The sequence below is a fragment of the Salminus brasiliensis genome, chromosome 17 (assembly GCF_030463535.1).
Source record: "Salminus brasiliensis chromosome 17, fSalBra1.hap2, whole genome shotgun sequence".
Lineage (NCBI taxonomy): Eukaryota > Metazoa > Chordata > Actinopteri > Characiformes > Bryconidae > Salminus > Salminus brasiliensis.
The window spans coordinates 16756691-16772377 of record NC_132894.1 but is presented as its reverse complement, the minus strand read 5'-3'; the positions used below and the strand labels follow the sequence as shown (position 1 = coordinate 16772377).

Here is a 15687-nt window from a genome sequence, read left to right as displayed (position 1 = left end):
CACATGGCGAGATGTACCAGTCCTTACTGTGTGTGTATGGGGATGCAGTCTTTTCCTACATGATAGATGTCACAGATGCGACCTCACCTCCGAAAGAGAGCAGCTGGCTAAAATCATAATTTCTGCTAAAGTACATGCACATAATCACAATAGACAATATCATGGTCATGTTCGTATATTGTACAATAAGTTGATAATGTAATTATCGTGACAGGCCATTGAACATTGAACAAATGTAATGTTGATTAGGGTAAATAAGGGTCAACAATGACCTGCATCTTCCCTCAGAACTTTCATAAAACAAGGTCTCAGGAATCAGGCAGCGTATTTTTAACCGTTTTTTACAAACCGGTGGGGCTATTCCTTGGTAATAGAAGCTTAAAAATAACACTTTCGGCCCACTGGCAGGTCATGGGCTTTTTAAGGGGTTAACTTGTTGAGTAAATTCTGTCAGCCAGTGGTTCCAGCTGTTTTTTGTTTTTTTTGTTTTGCTTGCCCACGGACAGTGGCGAGACATTTACCACCTAACAAATTGTATCATCTCTACTGAACTACTGTGCATCATCATTAACAAGGGGCTAATCCAATATTTATGTTTTATGATGCGACGAAAAGGCATTGTCATACACAGCTTAATCAAGTAAATTAATCAATTAGGCTCTGCTGTGTTATGGGAAATGTTAAAAGCTTGAATTACCATGTTGATTTCCAAGTGTCCATCCAACCCCCCAACACCCCTCCCCCTCCCCCCCAAATTTGTCTTCGGTGCCCTACAAATGAGGCAACACAAGAATAATCTCTCAATTTTGCCTCCTCCCTAGTTAACAGTTCGAACCCCTGAGGGCATTTAACCATCTTCCGAGCACTTCAGTGACTGACTAATTATGACTTTGATGTCAAATAATTTAATTGGCCCTCCTGGTTACTTGACTGGCTTATGCTGATGGGTTGAAAGGGCCCGCTTTACAGTACAAGCTTGGGAGTTTGTCGAGCTGGCCCCTTTCCCCGTTTGCATTAACGGGAAACGCAGTCTAATTGTGCAGTTTTTTTATTTTTTATTTTCTGAATGTATGATAATGACGTTCCCACACATGCTGTGTTCAGGCCTGGTCTTGGAGCCCTGCGGAGAGCGAGTGGGAGGTGTGTTCTCTCCTGAGGCCTGCGAATCAGTGGAGTGCTCGGGCTGTTGGCGGAGCCCATTCGGTTTCCACGCCAACATGCTGCTTCACTGATGACCTTGCAGTGCAAATGTCACAAAGATGGCAGCCAGGTGAAATGAAGAGAACAAAATGAGTGCCTTCCCACACATGCAAACACATTTTTTCTGTTGTTTGTACCTTTTACTTTTTACATGCATACCCTTGAGGGAGTGAAGCTCAGGGACTGCTGTGTGTGTATGAGAGAGAGAGAGAGCGAGAGAGAGGAAGAGAGAGAGCTAATGTGAAAGGGAGCACTTTTACACTAACAGCGGTAGCACAGAATGTGTTTGGTTGGTGTGTGGGCTGACTTTTAGCTGTTGCCGGAGATGAAGCCGGAACGTAGAGGAGAGTGACCGCTCGAGGTTCCAGGCTGCATGGGTGTCGGCCATGCCCAGTGCCTGAGCTTGTGCCTGCGGATCTTCAGTCTGATGAATAATGCAGCACCTTTTGCCCTCTTACTGGAGGCGTGTGCTGCAAATTAGCTGATTAATCTGCGATCATGCACGTTCATGCGCGTGGCTGTGTGTCCATGGCTTCAAGAGAGTTAGCTCTTGGAGTAGACATCCTTTCGCTCTCTATATGCTTGGATGAACTCCACCGCCAGAGTGTCAACAACCAGAAACCGCCTCTCCCATTACCCACTCGATCCACTTTAAGTGAGGCTTTGGCCCTAAATCAGTTTTACGCGGTTCATCTCATTACACCCAACGTAGTCAGCCAAGACATGCTTGACGTCTGCAATTCTACACTAGAGCTAATCTCACAATCTCAGATTTGTATGACTGAGCACTGAAGAGGAGCCTTCGCATACCAGCGCTACCAAGGTCTTTTCTACCTCAACTGAGACCTTCACTTTGAGACAGTCTCACAATCTTCACGCCTTCTGTCTGCGTCGTTTAAATAGCAACGATCCATGCGAACATATCTACGCCGATGGGCGTGGTGGTCTTATAATTCAGTTAAATTGTGTGTTCAGTTAAATATCTAGTGTATTTCTAACACAGGTGCCTACCTAGGCAAACGTCAACAGTCAGACGTTCATTGCAATCTTGGCAGTGAATTGCGGGCCTAGAGCGTACACACCCATGCTTGTTCCGCACACATGGACATACAGCAGTGCACAAACCCAAACTTTTACATCAACAATAAGCAAAATACAAGTAACATAACATTATTCTAGAGGCGAGGCACTCCACTGCTTCAGCAAGCCTTCCCAGACCGTGCGCGATGCGTCATTGAAAAAGCAATCTGGCACCTGGCTCTTAACGGGAATGGCAAATGACGCCCTGACTGGTTTATTGCACGTCACGCCCAAAACACACCCGTGATTAATTAAGAGACTTTCGAGTCACGCAGGGTGTACTTTTCCGTATCGCTCTGATGGCAAAGACACACTCACACGCCCTAAATCGAGCTGCACGGTGCACGATTGCCAGGTCGCCCGAGATCGCTAATATAGTGCTTTTCGTACCTAACACATTACCCTTGTGAGTTAGGACCCTAATCTAGGAAACATAAACAGCGGCAGTGAAAAACAAGCATAGGACTGGCATAGCAATATCTTTACTTTAACTGATGCTTTAACAATAGATACACATGTATATATAGGTGTAGAGCTAAACCATCGACCGAATGTATTATTTAGTCAAGAGTGAAATAATCACACAATTAACAGTTAACGTGTCTTCAGGTGGCTCTCTAACCTTTTTGTGCTCAGCAAGGGGATGGACCTCTCTCACCACTTTTTTGACCTTAGCAGAGTTTGGGGATGCAGATGAGAGAAAGATCTTCATGACCTCATCAGACCATCAGTGCTCCCTACACAATGCACTTCCATGATCACATGATATGTATCATGACACTGTATGACGTACAGGGTCAGAAACGACATTAAGAAATGTGTAAACACGTTTGATAGATGATTTTATTTGGGTGGTATCAGCTTTCAATGGTCGTTAGCTGCATTAATGGACTACGGAACTACACATTTTATGACTAATTTCATTTAAGCTATTGGGGAAAAGTTTGTAAATTAGATTTTTTGAAGGAACCATTGCTTTAGGTACTTGCCCATTTGGAGCTCTGCATGCAGTTGATGGGAATAGACTGGTAGCAAAATCACTTTAGAAAATACATAATAATTATAGCTTGAGCAAAAGTTTGGGCCTTCTAAGTCAGCAGTGTGGTAACATCCCTTTTGTCCGATTTGGCAGTGGGCCGTTCTTAAAGTAGCTTATGGTGAACTTTGAGGAATGTTTTGGATCCTTGTATTGTTGTAGAATCCACCTTTTTTTTAGGTTCTTGACTAAATGACTGGGGCGCATTTGCTTAGAGAATTTGCTGATGTTTAGTGGAATCAATTCTTCCATCTAAGCATGCAGTATTTTATGTGCCAATGGTTGCCACACATCCTTAAAGCATGAAAAGGCCATGACATGATGATTCACAATAAGATGGTGCACCATCACTCCATGTGTCGAGTACATTTTTGCTGTAATATGGTGGATTGTGTTGTCTCTTTTCTGAGTTTTCCAGATCTTGTCTTGACTTCCACAATAACTTAGTTCTTCTTATCTGTCAACCCCTAACCCCTGAAATCCCTGTATGTTATCTGAACCTCTGATTCCTTGTCCCATATAATTTATTTTTTAGGCTCTTTAGGCATCAGACAGCTGCTCAGAGGAAACTCTTGTATCAGCACAGGAAGAAGAAAATTAATTACACATTTTTATTCAAACGGCAGATTATTTAGCTTGGTCAGCCACTGTTTCTTTATACGGGTAAAATGATCAGCATTCTAAACTAATGAAATGAATTTGTCAGTACAGTAAGGAGATCTCACAACGAGAAATATTATATATATATATATATATATATATATATATATATATATATATATATATATTGACTGGACTTTCTGGACGATTTTAAGATATTTTTAAGCAGTGAATGGTTTCGAGGAAGTGCTTTTGACAGACACACTGTTGTCAATGTCATATTTTTTATACTCAGCAGAAACATTTTCACACATTTGCTATAAGGGTGCGATCTCACACCACTATTCTCACATTGTCTCTGTACCTGCTAAAAAAAACCCCACATACACACACTCACACTCAATCTCAGCCAGCACTGTCACGTCTCATTACTCTGGTCCCTAAAGCATGAGTGACAGCTTTTACAGATGGCTGATGATACAATGAATATCTCCCTCTTTACACAAACGGCGGTCAATTTTTAATGAGGCCGGAGAGGAGGCTTTCCGAGGCCGCCTCCGAATTGCCCCGATGCTCCACGGTTCGGGTCTCAGACTCCCCCAAATCTCATTCCTCCTCCAGTGGCGGGCCTGACCTGCAAGCTAAGCACATCGGCGAAAATAGGCATATAAGCCAGTGCCTATAAATTTCCCCAAAGCCTTATTGGAGGTGGAATGAGATCATTAAGGTCAGCGCTGAAGCTCGCATGGACCTAAAGCACACAGTGATGGACTGTTGGGGCTTTTTGACTGACTGCTGCAATAACCCGCCTTTGCGCCCTATGTTCCACGCTTCTGACAGCTTGCGCTAAAATAATAGGTCGTTTGTTTTCCACGCTGCACTACCGTCTAATCAAAGACCTTCCTCCGGCTCCTACAGAGCGAATATTCAGAACTTCATTAAAAGTTCTTTGATTTGAATTCTCTCCTCAGTAATGCATCTTTCTTCAGCGAGTTGAGTTCATATATATATATAATATATATATAGAGAGAGATAGATTTGGTAGGCTGGAAAGAAACTTGTATTTTAGAAAATAGCAGCGTGGCGTATTGATGTTATTTAAGGAACTACTGTAATTTTACCTTTTTTTTTACTCTCTCTCTTCGCCAGCGAGCAAAATGCATGACTGACGTTCAGATAACAGCTTAACCACCGAGAGGAATGTGGGTCCCATAATGTGCTAAAATTGCACAGAGGAGCAGCAGTGTTAGGATGTCTATATTAATGTGGATGTGTGTGAATTTTAATGGGGTTTTTGCTACTAAAACTTGGATTCGGTGTGTCAGGCTGTAAATATGTTGAAGCTCTGAGATAGCAAAGCTTGCAGCTTCCATAATAAGTAGTGAAATGTACACTGGGCCACTCTGACAACGCCGCTTGACAAAATATTGCAAAGCTGATGTCATGAGAAACATCATAACCTATTGATCCATTGCGTTTAATAATGCCTCAGGGAGTCCAAATTTGTGATTGCTTTCTAATGAGGTTAATGTTGGTCTTGTGGGCACACTATGTATGTAGGGCATGTGAGGCATGTCTGCAACTGCTTTGCCAGAGCTGCATCCCTATCAATAAACACTGAGTAGTCGTAATCATCCCTTACCCTTGCCAGTCATTGCCAGTGTCGGTTGCCATCTTAACACACTAACCCAGGTCGTTCACACAAGGCTTACACAAATGTTATTCTTTTTGCCTGTGCCGTTGCATGTCTTGCTGCCTGAGTGGTAAAACAGGCTGCAGAACTGGACAAAGGGGACGCTCATTAGAATATTAGACCATGCCCAGACAGATCTCAGTGTTTCATTGCTTTGCTGGATGTTTAATACAACACTCATGTCCGCAGGTTTGGCATCCTGTGGACATGTTTGTAATATATTGCACCATTGTCAAAAGTTATGTCCGAAACTGTGCCCTGTCCACTATCCCCCCAAACAACACAGTGGGTTATGGGAATTCCACGTTTGTATACTGTACACCGTTTGTACACTGTGTATTATTGTGCGTTGTTGGATTATTACAGTGCACTGAAAACTCAGCACTACATTTTTGCATATGAACTGATGCGATACAGTTATGTTACAGGATTTTACACAAATATGGCGTTATACAGTTCTGTCAAAAGGTCGCAGTAGCCAGTGTGCCAAGCCCAGAGGAGCAATGGCAAAGATTGCTCTATTACAGGTCATAAATGGTTGGGAACATGGCACCTTGAGAGTACCAGATTCCTGTTGTTAGGAACACTGGCGAAAATAGTTGCCTAGATTTAAAGAAACTAATGTCAGCTACTGTACATCAAGAAGCCTGAAGGTCGTCCTGTATTTCTATTCAGTGTTGTCCATTAAACAGTGAGACCCTCCTGTGCTTATACTCAGAGGCAGTACCAACTCGCTCTTCTCTCTCTGTCTCTCAGCCTCTGTTTGTCTGTCCCCCCGACCTGCAACTGCTCTCCATATCATCTGTCACACACTCCCTCTCATTACAAAGACAGCGCTTTACAGCCAAAAATATCTGGCTTCTTATTTGCCCAGCCGTGGCCTAAGCGTTTGCTTGGATGCCAGACGTGACCAAAAAAATTAAATAAATAAAAAATAGAAGGCTTGTGGTGGGCCCTGGGTGCAGTTTTTCTTGCTGCTCTATTGTAAAAAGCCTCCCAGCAGTTTTATAGTCTCATTAACAATACAGTACACAATCAATGCGGTGGATTTTTCATTTCATGCCTCTTGTTTATTTGTTTGCCTAATTGTTTGAGAGCACTGACTCGTTTGCATTTGTTTGGATGCATAGCATTTGTCCGTTCCTGTCAATAGACGTGGTTTGTTTTGAAATATGAAGCAAGGGCAGAAATGAGGACTGGGCCAAAATATGATTGCATGGTCATAGACAAATAAAACCACTGCAGATAAATCACCTGCTCCAGACCCACTTAATTACCTGCTGCTGTACAGCTTTGTAAGATAAGCAGAACTTGAATTAGAGCTTTTAAAGCAAGACTGGGACGACTGGGTGAAGAGCTGTTTTATCTGTAGTAATACTGAATCTAACGATCAATAATGTACAGTAATCTGTTCTATATCTTTTTAGCCCCAATATTCTAGTTAAATACAGTGAGAACTTTGACAGTGAATGCATTTACATTATGCAAGGATTTCCCCAGTCTGATCAGGCCAAGTATTGTGCTGCATTGTAATTTGGTCATGGTGGCCACATATTTCGGACTAAACGTATCAGAAAACCTTTCAGCAAGATCAGCAGGCTCTGTTATTTTGGGGCCAGAGGGCAGGTCACTCTGAATTTGCTGCTATTCATCCGCCTCTGTTCAGACATAGACGCTACTGTATGCTGCTCCGGAAATGCTGACTCCTCTATGTGATCTGCTATTCGGAAAACTGTGAGAAGAGCGATTTCCGGGCTGTGAGATTTCCCGGCTCACTCCTGTACTATACCATTCAAGAGAAGACAAGCCGCCTATTGTTGGTGAACTTAAAGCTCTGTTGTGCTGCCGTGGGACGAGTGGCAGTTTATTCATTTACCGTGCTAAATGAAGGCCATGCCTAAATGTAGCCGTCACCGTGTCCGCTGAGGCATGCCCGCCCCCAGTTATTAATGCACTCCTGTTTCTCATTAAGACTTGTTTTCAGTTGAGGATCCAAAAATAGCTTTCAAATATATGTATGCCCTCATATCACTTTGTTGTGTAAGAAGATTTGAAAAATGAACTACGCTTTGAGTGCCAGGGTGTTTTGGGGGTTTTGTTAAGCTACTTTTGATGTTGTTTGTCCACAGTATGATCCAAATTAATGGCAGCCTCCATAGACTTAAGCTTGTTTTTGTGCTCTGCAGTAACAGGAACAAGCAGACTGTGGACTGTTTTCAGCGTTTTTGAGTTCAGCGTGACATCTTGTGTGTTAATGCCTTAGTTCGTGACGCTTTTTTGCCTCTTTTATCATGGCCGTCTCGAAGCTGTATCGATGCCAGAAAGTGCAGAGATTTCCGTAAACGAACTCTGTGTCACCGGCTGGCTGTGATAGAGCCTGTGTCATGTCAGTGAGCTCTGATTTTAGAACATTCCACTTGATAGCAAGCGTGCAGGATTGTAACGGTCAATAAAATTGCTTTCCCCATCTGCCCCTGGCTTGGATGCTAATGAATTCTTTTTTATTTCCTGCAGGATATAGACCCGTGGCTGCACCCGTGTGTGTGATTTATCTGCGGACACCACGCCACAAATGGCCGCCGCTCCACCCCTCCACCCCGTAGCCAGGATGGAGAGCCGCGCTGTCGATAGGATGCAACCTGATGAATAGCACGCCTTGCGGGGTGAAGATGTTGCCTTGCTGCGTGTAGCAAATCGATGAGGGAATACTTGCCATGCGAAGAGCTGCTGAGCGTTTTGACGGCCCTGCGTTCTGAAGGTCTGGGCACTTGGCTTCGATCGCGCCCACCTTGCAAGTGGATATTATAAACCAGCGCTGCTTCTGCTGCTAGGTGCCAGTGGGTGGGGAGGGGGGCTTAGCGCACCGCTAACTGGTGCGGAGGAAGAGGAACCATGCTCCTGCAGCAGCCCCGCAGGCCCTGCAGTGGCTGGAGAGCCACGCGGCCGCGGCCCAGCCTCAGCGCCGGCCTCGACGTGCCGTGCCTGCTGTGGCTGCTGGGCCTGGCCCTGCAGGCCTTGCCGGCCGCCACGCAGAAGCTGGACGAGACGGACCCGGTGGTCACCACGGTCTACGGCAAGCTGAGGGGCTTTAAAAAAGAACTCAACAATGAGATTCTAGGACCCGTCATCCAGTTTTTGGGCGTGCCCTACGCGGCGCCCCCGGTCGGGGAGAGGCGTTTCCAGCCCCCCGAGCCGCCGGTGCCCTGGCCGGACGTCCGGAACGCCACTCAGTTTGGCCCGGTCTGCCCCCAGACCATTTTAGAGGGCAGATTACCTGACGTCATGCTTCCGGTGTGGTTCACCAACAGCTTGGAGGTGGTGTCGTCCTATGTACAGGACCAGAGCGAAGACTGCCTTTTCTTAAACATCTACGTGCCCACGGAGGATGGTGAGTTTTGTGGACCGACAGATCGGCCCTGTCTCGTCACCTCTCTGTATCCGTAGTTTCTCTGTGCTGAGTGTGGCGAGTGGACTTAGGAAAGCATGACCTCTGCATGTCAGCGTGCATGCCACTGCTTTTGTGTGCGTGAGTGGCCGAAAGGTAGTGTGTGCGTCTGTGTGAGTGCGTGTGAGCGCGAGTAAGAGTGTATGCGTGTGTATGAGTGTGGCTGTACGTCTCCTAACCTCCCTTGCCATCCCTTGCACAAGCACATACCTATGTGCCATAGCACGTCCATTTTAGGTGAAGCTGGTTCCTTCTTGACTTCCCCTTTTGCTCTTCGTTTTTCTGCCAGCAGTTCATAATGTGTCCATTGTGTGTGCTGGCACAATGAAATAGGATGAAGCTCATTTCTAGCAATAATGATGATGATGATGATGATGATATGAAAGTGAAGTTGATGATGATGCTAATGACGATGATGATTTGAAGACAGTGAGAACAACTCTTCATGTTAACCTCTTTCCCTCCTTGTCTCAGTCAGTCACTCAGTGCTGTTGCATGCTCCTGCTGTGTGTAATGGAGCTCCATGTTATTTTTTAGTCTTCTATTCATTTTGCAGTCAAAAGAATATCCAAGGAATGTGCCAGGAAACCCGGCAAGAAAATATGTAGAAAAGGAGGTATGTATGCACTGACATGAAAAACAGAAACGAAAGGCAGCAACCCCCCTCCACCCCACCTCAACCACCCCCCCCAGCCATCAGCTCCAACCCATAATTAAAAAACGTAGGCTGTGGCAAAGGCAAGTGCGTTTATATAAAAATGTATTATTGTTGTTATTATTATTATTATTGCCATAATTGTTGTATTGTTGATGCATCATTGTTTCCTCTCCCAAAGTGCAGACCTTGGCTCTCTGATTTGCTGCCAGGTCACAGATCAGAGGAAAAAAAGGGGCTCCCAATTGATTACATCTATGAGAAGTTAACTGGGGAGGCTGTGCCGACTCTTAAATTAGACGAGCGCATGTTGAACGTACAGAATCTAATCTCAATTAAAAGAGATGCTATCTGGAGTCCATTGGCTTACACTAACCCAATCAATCATGGCTTCATCAAGATAATGTCTAGCCCCTGACACACACTCCATAGCTCTGGCCTGGTGGGTTCGCTCATCATTACAACCTTTAATATTGTCAGAAATGTTTCTAGTTGGAAAACAGCAGCTTAACCTGATCTTGCCCTGTCGTGGAAAAGAGCAAAAAAAAAAATCACGGTTAAGATTGTGACGGCAGATGGAGCGGACATGGCTGTGGTCCAGCTTCCTGTTCTGTCTGTTCTCTCTTAACCCCAGCCCACCCCCAAACCCTTCCAATGATGGAGGTTAGCACTTCACAACTCCGCCCACCCCCCCCTCCCAAATCACACTCTCCATTTCTTTTTTGACCTTTTCTTCCTCTGACTCATCTAATTTGTACTAATCAAATATTTCCTCCCTCAACATTCACCACAGCCACTACAATGCAGACCTTTCAGAATCCCTTCACTTGTCAGAGCCGCCTATTTACTGTGTACTTTTTTAATGGGAGTACATTTTACATGGCCAGAATGCGATCATCTGACTTAATAAAACAAAATGCAGGCCAATGGGGAGACTGAGAGCATCTGCTTGCTTGTTTCTAAAATGTGTCGGCGACAGTGTGAACAATGTGAATGTGTTTTATGTATAGATATGTTTATGAATAAAGTTTTACAGTGCTTTAGTGCTTATACTGTGCTGCGTTTGGCCTGTTTCGGCTGTAAAAAAAAAAAAAAAAAAAAAAGCTGGTGATGCTTTAATGGCAATACTTGAATGGAATCAGCGATTATAAGGCATGGAGGCATGGTGTAGATGTAGAGTTTTACTGTTAACTTAATTTTGTGGGTTTTTAAGTTGTTGAGAGTTCTAATTAGCTACAGTTCCTGTTGTGCAGTTGTTGCTCTCTCTCTCTCGCTCTCTCTCTCTCTCTCTCGCTCTCTCTCTTTCTTTTCAACCATTTTCCGTTCCAGTTTTGTAATAGTTGACAGGAGTCCTAGGGGAGGTAGTAGGGCTGTTATACATGCTATAAACTCAGAGAGGAGTGGATCCCTACAGTCTCTCTCTATTTATTCTCTACACGTATATGCCTATATACACAATACTGTACAAAATATGCCTTAGATGCCTTCAAAATATATTTAAAAGGGTGTTTTAATGGGAGTATTTGAGGTCAGAATATATACAGAAACATGAATACAGTAAGCAGTATGTGTGTTTTTGCTTTACCATTTCCAAACCTTCTGTGGTCTTCTTGTAGTGATCATCCAGTGCCTCGTTCGGTATCAATTTGCATTAATAAGTTGAATCAGGTGTGCTGCTGTTGGTGAATTTAAGAAAAAAAATCGTTGTGATGGCTCTAAGCTTTGAGGAGAAACCGGGAACGGATCCAGTGTTCTTCTAAGTAGGTCAAAGATTTCAACTTTTTTTTTTTTTTTTTTTGAGAAAGACAAATTTATATGACCTTTTACCATTTTAACTACATTAATGTTTGTGTATGTCTATTCTCAGCTAATATAGTGTTTATATAGCAAAAGTAACTTAACTCACTTAGCAAACATATATATTGTCGCTGTCAAAAAAAAATCAAAAAACAACTTTGCAGGCGGAGGAAAAAATCTTAACTATAAGTGGAAGTCAGTGTGAAAAGAAAGTCATTTTGGAGTAATATTAATGGTCCATTAATCATGAAACATCAGCCAGATTCACATTATGTCAAAATGAGATGGAGATAAAAGGTTTTTGCGTGACAGCAACAATGTATCACAAAAGTGAGTACACCCCTCACATTAATGCAGATATTTAAGTATATCTTTTCATGGGACAACACTGACAAAATGACACTTTGACACAATAAAAAATAGTCTGTGTGCAGCTTATATAACAGTGTACATTTATTCTTCCCTCATAATAACTCAATATACAGCCATTAATGTCTAAACCACAGTTCAGATGGTCTCAAGCATGTGTGGCGGCAATTAGGTGAGGAGTACAAAGATAAGTGTGTCATGCCTACAGTCAAGCATGGTGGTGGGAATGCCATGGTCTGGGGCTGCATGAGTGCAGCAGGTGGTGGGGAGTTACATTTAATTAGGGGCCACATGAACTTCAATATGTACTGTGAAATACTGAACAGAGCATGATCCCCTCCCTCCAGAAACTGGGTCGCAGGGCAGTGTTCCAGCATGATAATGACCCCAAGCACACCTCTAAGACGACCACTGCTTTATTGAAGAGGCTGAGGGTAAAGGTGATGGACTGGCCAAGCATGTCTCCAGACCTAAATCCAATAGAACATCTTTGGGGCATCCTCAAGCGGAAGGTGGAGGAGCACAAAGTCTTGAATGTCCGCCAGCTCCGTGATGTCGTCATGGAGGAGTGGAAAAGCATTCCAGTGGCAACCTGTGAAGCTCTGGTAAACTCCATGCCCAGGAGAGTTAAGGCAGTTCTGGAAAATAATGGTGGCCACACAAAATATTGACACTGCAGGAACTTTCACTAAGGGGTGTACTCACTTTTGTTGCCGGTGGTTTAGACATTAATGGCTGTATATTTATTATGAGTTATTAAGAGGGAAGAATAAATGTACACTGTTATATAAGCTGCACACAGACTTTTCATTGTGTCAAAGTGTCATTATGTCAGTGTTGTCCCATGAAAAGATACTGCAGAAATGTGAGGAGTGTACTCATTACTCAGTTGTGATACACTGTATATGTTTGTGGCAGATGTGGCAGAGATTACATTTGAAACACGCTTGAGTGCACCTTAACTGTTAATGTATCACGACCCTCCGTACCCTTCCCTATGTATAGCTTTGAGGTCAATAAGAGCATGAAAACGAAGTCTGAATCGGACAAATACCAGCGAATTTGAGACCTGCTGAGACTGATTAAGCCCTACTGGTCATTTCAAAACCCAAACCTAGCCTGCTCAGAAAGGACTGAGACTCTGTGTAAGAGCCTACTCATGCAACATTTATGGAAAAAAGATACAGAGAGTGGCAGATAGACAGAGGGTGAGAAAGAAAGAGAGAAAAAAGATATAGACTTTTGTCAGATTGTTTAGCCTGTAATGTATGAGTATGACGTTTCGTTTTTAGGAGTTTTTTAGTTGGCAGGTCGGATAATGTGGATGGAAGTAGAGCAGAGCGGTGAAAGTGCAGAATCACGCTTTCCTTCCAGTTTTGCTGTTGTCTGACTTGCTCAGGAAATCAAATATGAATTATTACTGCGGTGATCAAAACAAGCTGCTTCTTGAAGTTTATAATTTGCCATTATAAAAATCAGCATTTAGTATGGAATGTTATTATTTTTAGGGGCAGTAGTAACTAGTAGAGGTACTTTAAAAAAAAGAGCTTACAATTTTGATATAAAAAATACAGGATCAAAATGGGTGAGTATACTGCACATGCCTGCTGCAGTTTAGAAACAAGCTATTTAGGAAGGAAAGAGCATGGGATTGTAAAAGTAATCATTTTGAGACTTATTAAATAGTAACGAAAATTAGAAAAATTATTCCAGCAAGCTGTTTTGCTTTGCTAAGTATTATGTGATGTTTTCTAACAACATTAGATCGAAATGGGTGCGCATGGCTTCAGCTTGCTGTGCCTCTGCATTAGAATGGAACAGAATATTACACACACACAATTACTTTCTTCAGTGTTCACCGAGAACATCTGAGCTGCAGCAGAGCATTGCAAGCTCACATGAATATTTCATCTCTGTGTTTAGGAACCAGTGAAGGTACTTTTCATTGTGAGATTGCAGCTCATATACTTGTTTTAGTATAATTATCATTGCACCATTTGATTTTACCCATGATTTTTTTTTTCAATCCACTGCAATATTAAGGCCATTTTATGATGGTAATTTATTCATTTGAGGTACCAGTGAAGGGCACAGTTTTACCCTAACTACAAAACCTCAAAACAGGATATGGCACAATTCATCACAATTGTCCAATTGCATTTAATAGGTTTAGGTCATTTAGTCACAACTTACACAATGCAAAAACAATGTCAACAACAACAAAACAATGCAGGATATGATGGGAATAATAAAATCAGTAAAATACACAAGGCACTAAACAGTGTTTGTTTGGTATTCCAAGTGTTTTGAGAACAAGCATGTAATAAACAGCCATACATATAATAATAAATAGACTATACTGTTAGGAATGACCTAGATTTATACATTTACCAATAAATGTGGTCTTATCATTATCTGAGTCACAGACAAACACAATCTAACTGAACTAATAACACACAAAGACTTCTTCAAAGAGCTAAGTGGCAAAGGGTGTTTCAGTTAAGGGGATGAAATATGTGGAAGTGTGGGTTAAACAGGTGTCCTGCCCATGAAATAAAGACATACAAAGCCTGCTTCTCAGTTAGCGTGAACCGTGACTTCATACAAACCACTTTCAGACCTCAGTAGTTATGTTATAGAAATAGGTGACACTGGAAAAGACTACAAAAGCATTGCTGAAAGCCTGGGTAGACATCAAGACTACATAGATTGTCTATAAATGGAGAAAATTCAGGACTGTTGCTACTTTCCCTAGGTAGAGCTGGACGATATGGAAACATTTAATATCACAATATTTAAATACATTTTTTACGATATTCCATATTTATCACAATATTTCATCACAGACAAAATGCACCGACAGAGTTACATTTTTACTTTAATTTTAACTGCTATTCAAATACTCTCCATACTGTACATTGTACTGTGATTTTTACTCAAAAAATACTTCACTCCATTGAATTAAATAAGACTGATTACACTCTTTGTAATGAAACCTGCAGTCAATATCCACAATGCACTCATAAAAGCATATTGTGTACCACAATAACAAAATTTATCCTGATACAATAAAATATTGTCATATTGCACAGCTCCATCCCTAGGTGTAGTGTAATATCTCTCCAAAAGCACATTAGGCAATCCTGAAAGAGGGAAGAAAGGACCCCAAGGATAACAACAAAAGACCTTAAGAATACCCAAAACCTTTGTTAACAAGAACGGTTTTCATGGAAAGACATGAAAAAGGAAAAAGTTCATCTCAATGTTTTAGCGAAAATGCACAATGCTATAAAACAAGAATACTGCACACCAACACCAAAACCCCAGCTGTCAAGCATGGTGGAGGAAGCATCATGGCTTAGGGTTGTATTGCCTTCTCAGGTCCTCAGCTATTCATTTAAAGGTGTATAACATTCACAGCAGAATTTGAGAGTAGCAGTCCGTGACCTCATCCTGAAGAGACATTGGATGATGTAATAAGACCCAAATCACACAAGTAAATCAACTAAAGAATGGTTAAAAAAAAGATTTGTGTTTTGGAAATCGAGGTGCTGTGGCATGAGGCATCCCAGAAATATTGATGAACTAAAGCACATCTAGTCTGTACTGTTGATGTTTATTCAATGTGTTTATTAAAAACACATGGACAGGACACCACAGTTTATGTTTTATTAGTTTAGTTCGATTCTGTTTGTCAATAATTGTGACTTAGATCATGATCAGACCACATTTCATTAGACATTCATGCAGGAATCCAGGGAATTCTGTATAGTCCACTGTTTATTGCAACTTTAGCTAGTTAGATAGTAATA

At 42.3% G+C, this 15687-nt stretch overlaps 1 protein-coding gene across 4 annotated transcripts in view; it reads left to right on the top strand.

Annotated features, from left to right (window-relative positions):
• nlgn1 (neuroligin 1) overlaps positions 1-15687 on the top strand; it is a 263001-nt gene that overhangs the window by 58713 nt on the left and 188601 nt on the right. For 2 of the 4 annotated variants that reach the window (XM_072661173.1, XM_072661172.1), the window contains exons 2-3: positions 8124-8997; positions 9611-9670. In XM_072661173.1, coding sequence (XP_072517274.1) covers positions 8502-8997; positions 9611-9670 — 556 coding nt within the window. In that variant the 5' untranslated portion in view covers positions 8124-8501. The remainder of the gene's footprint in view (positions 1-8123; positions 8998-9610; positions 9671-15687) is intronic. The other 2 variants (XM_072661175.1, XM_072661174.1) reach the window with 1 other exon arrangement.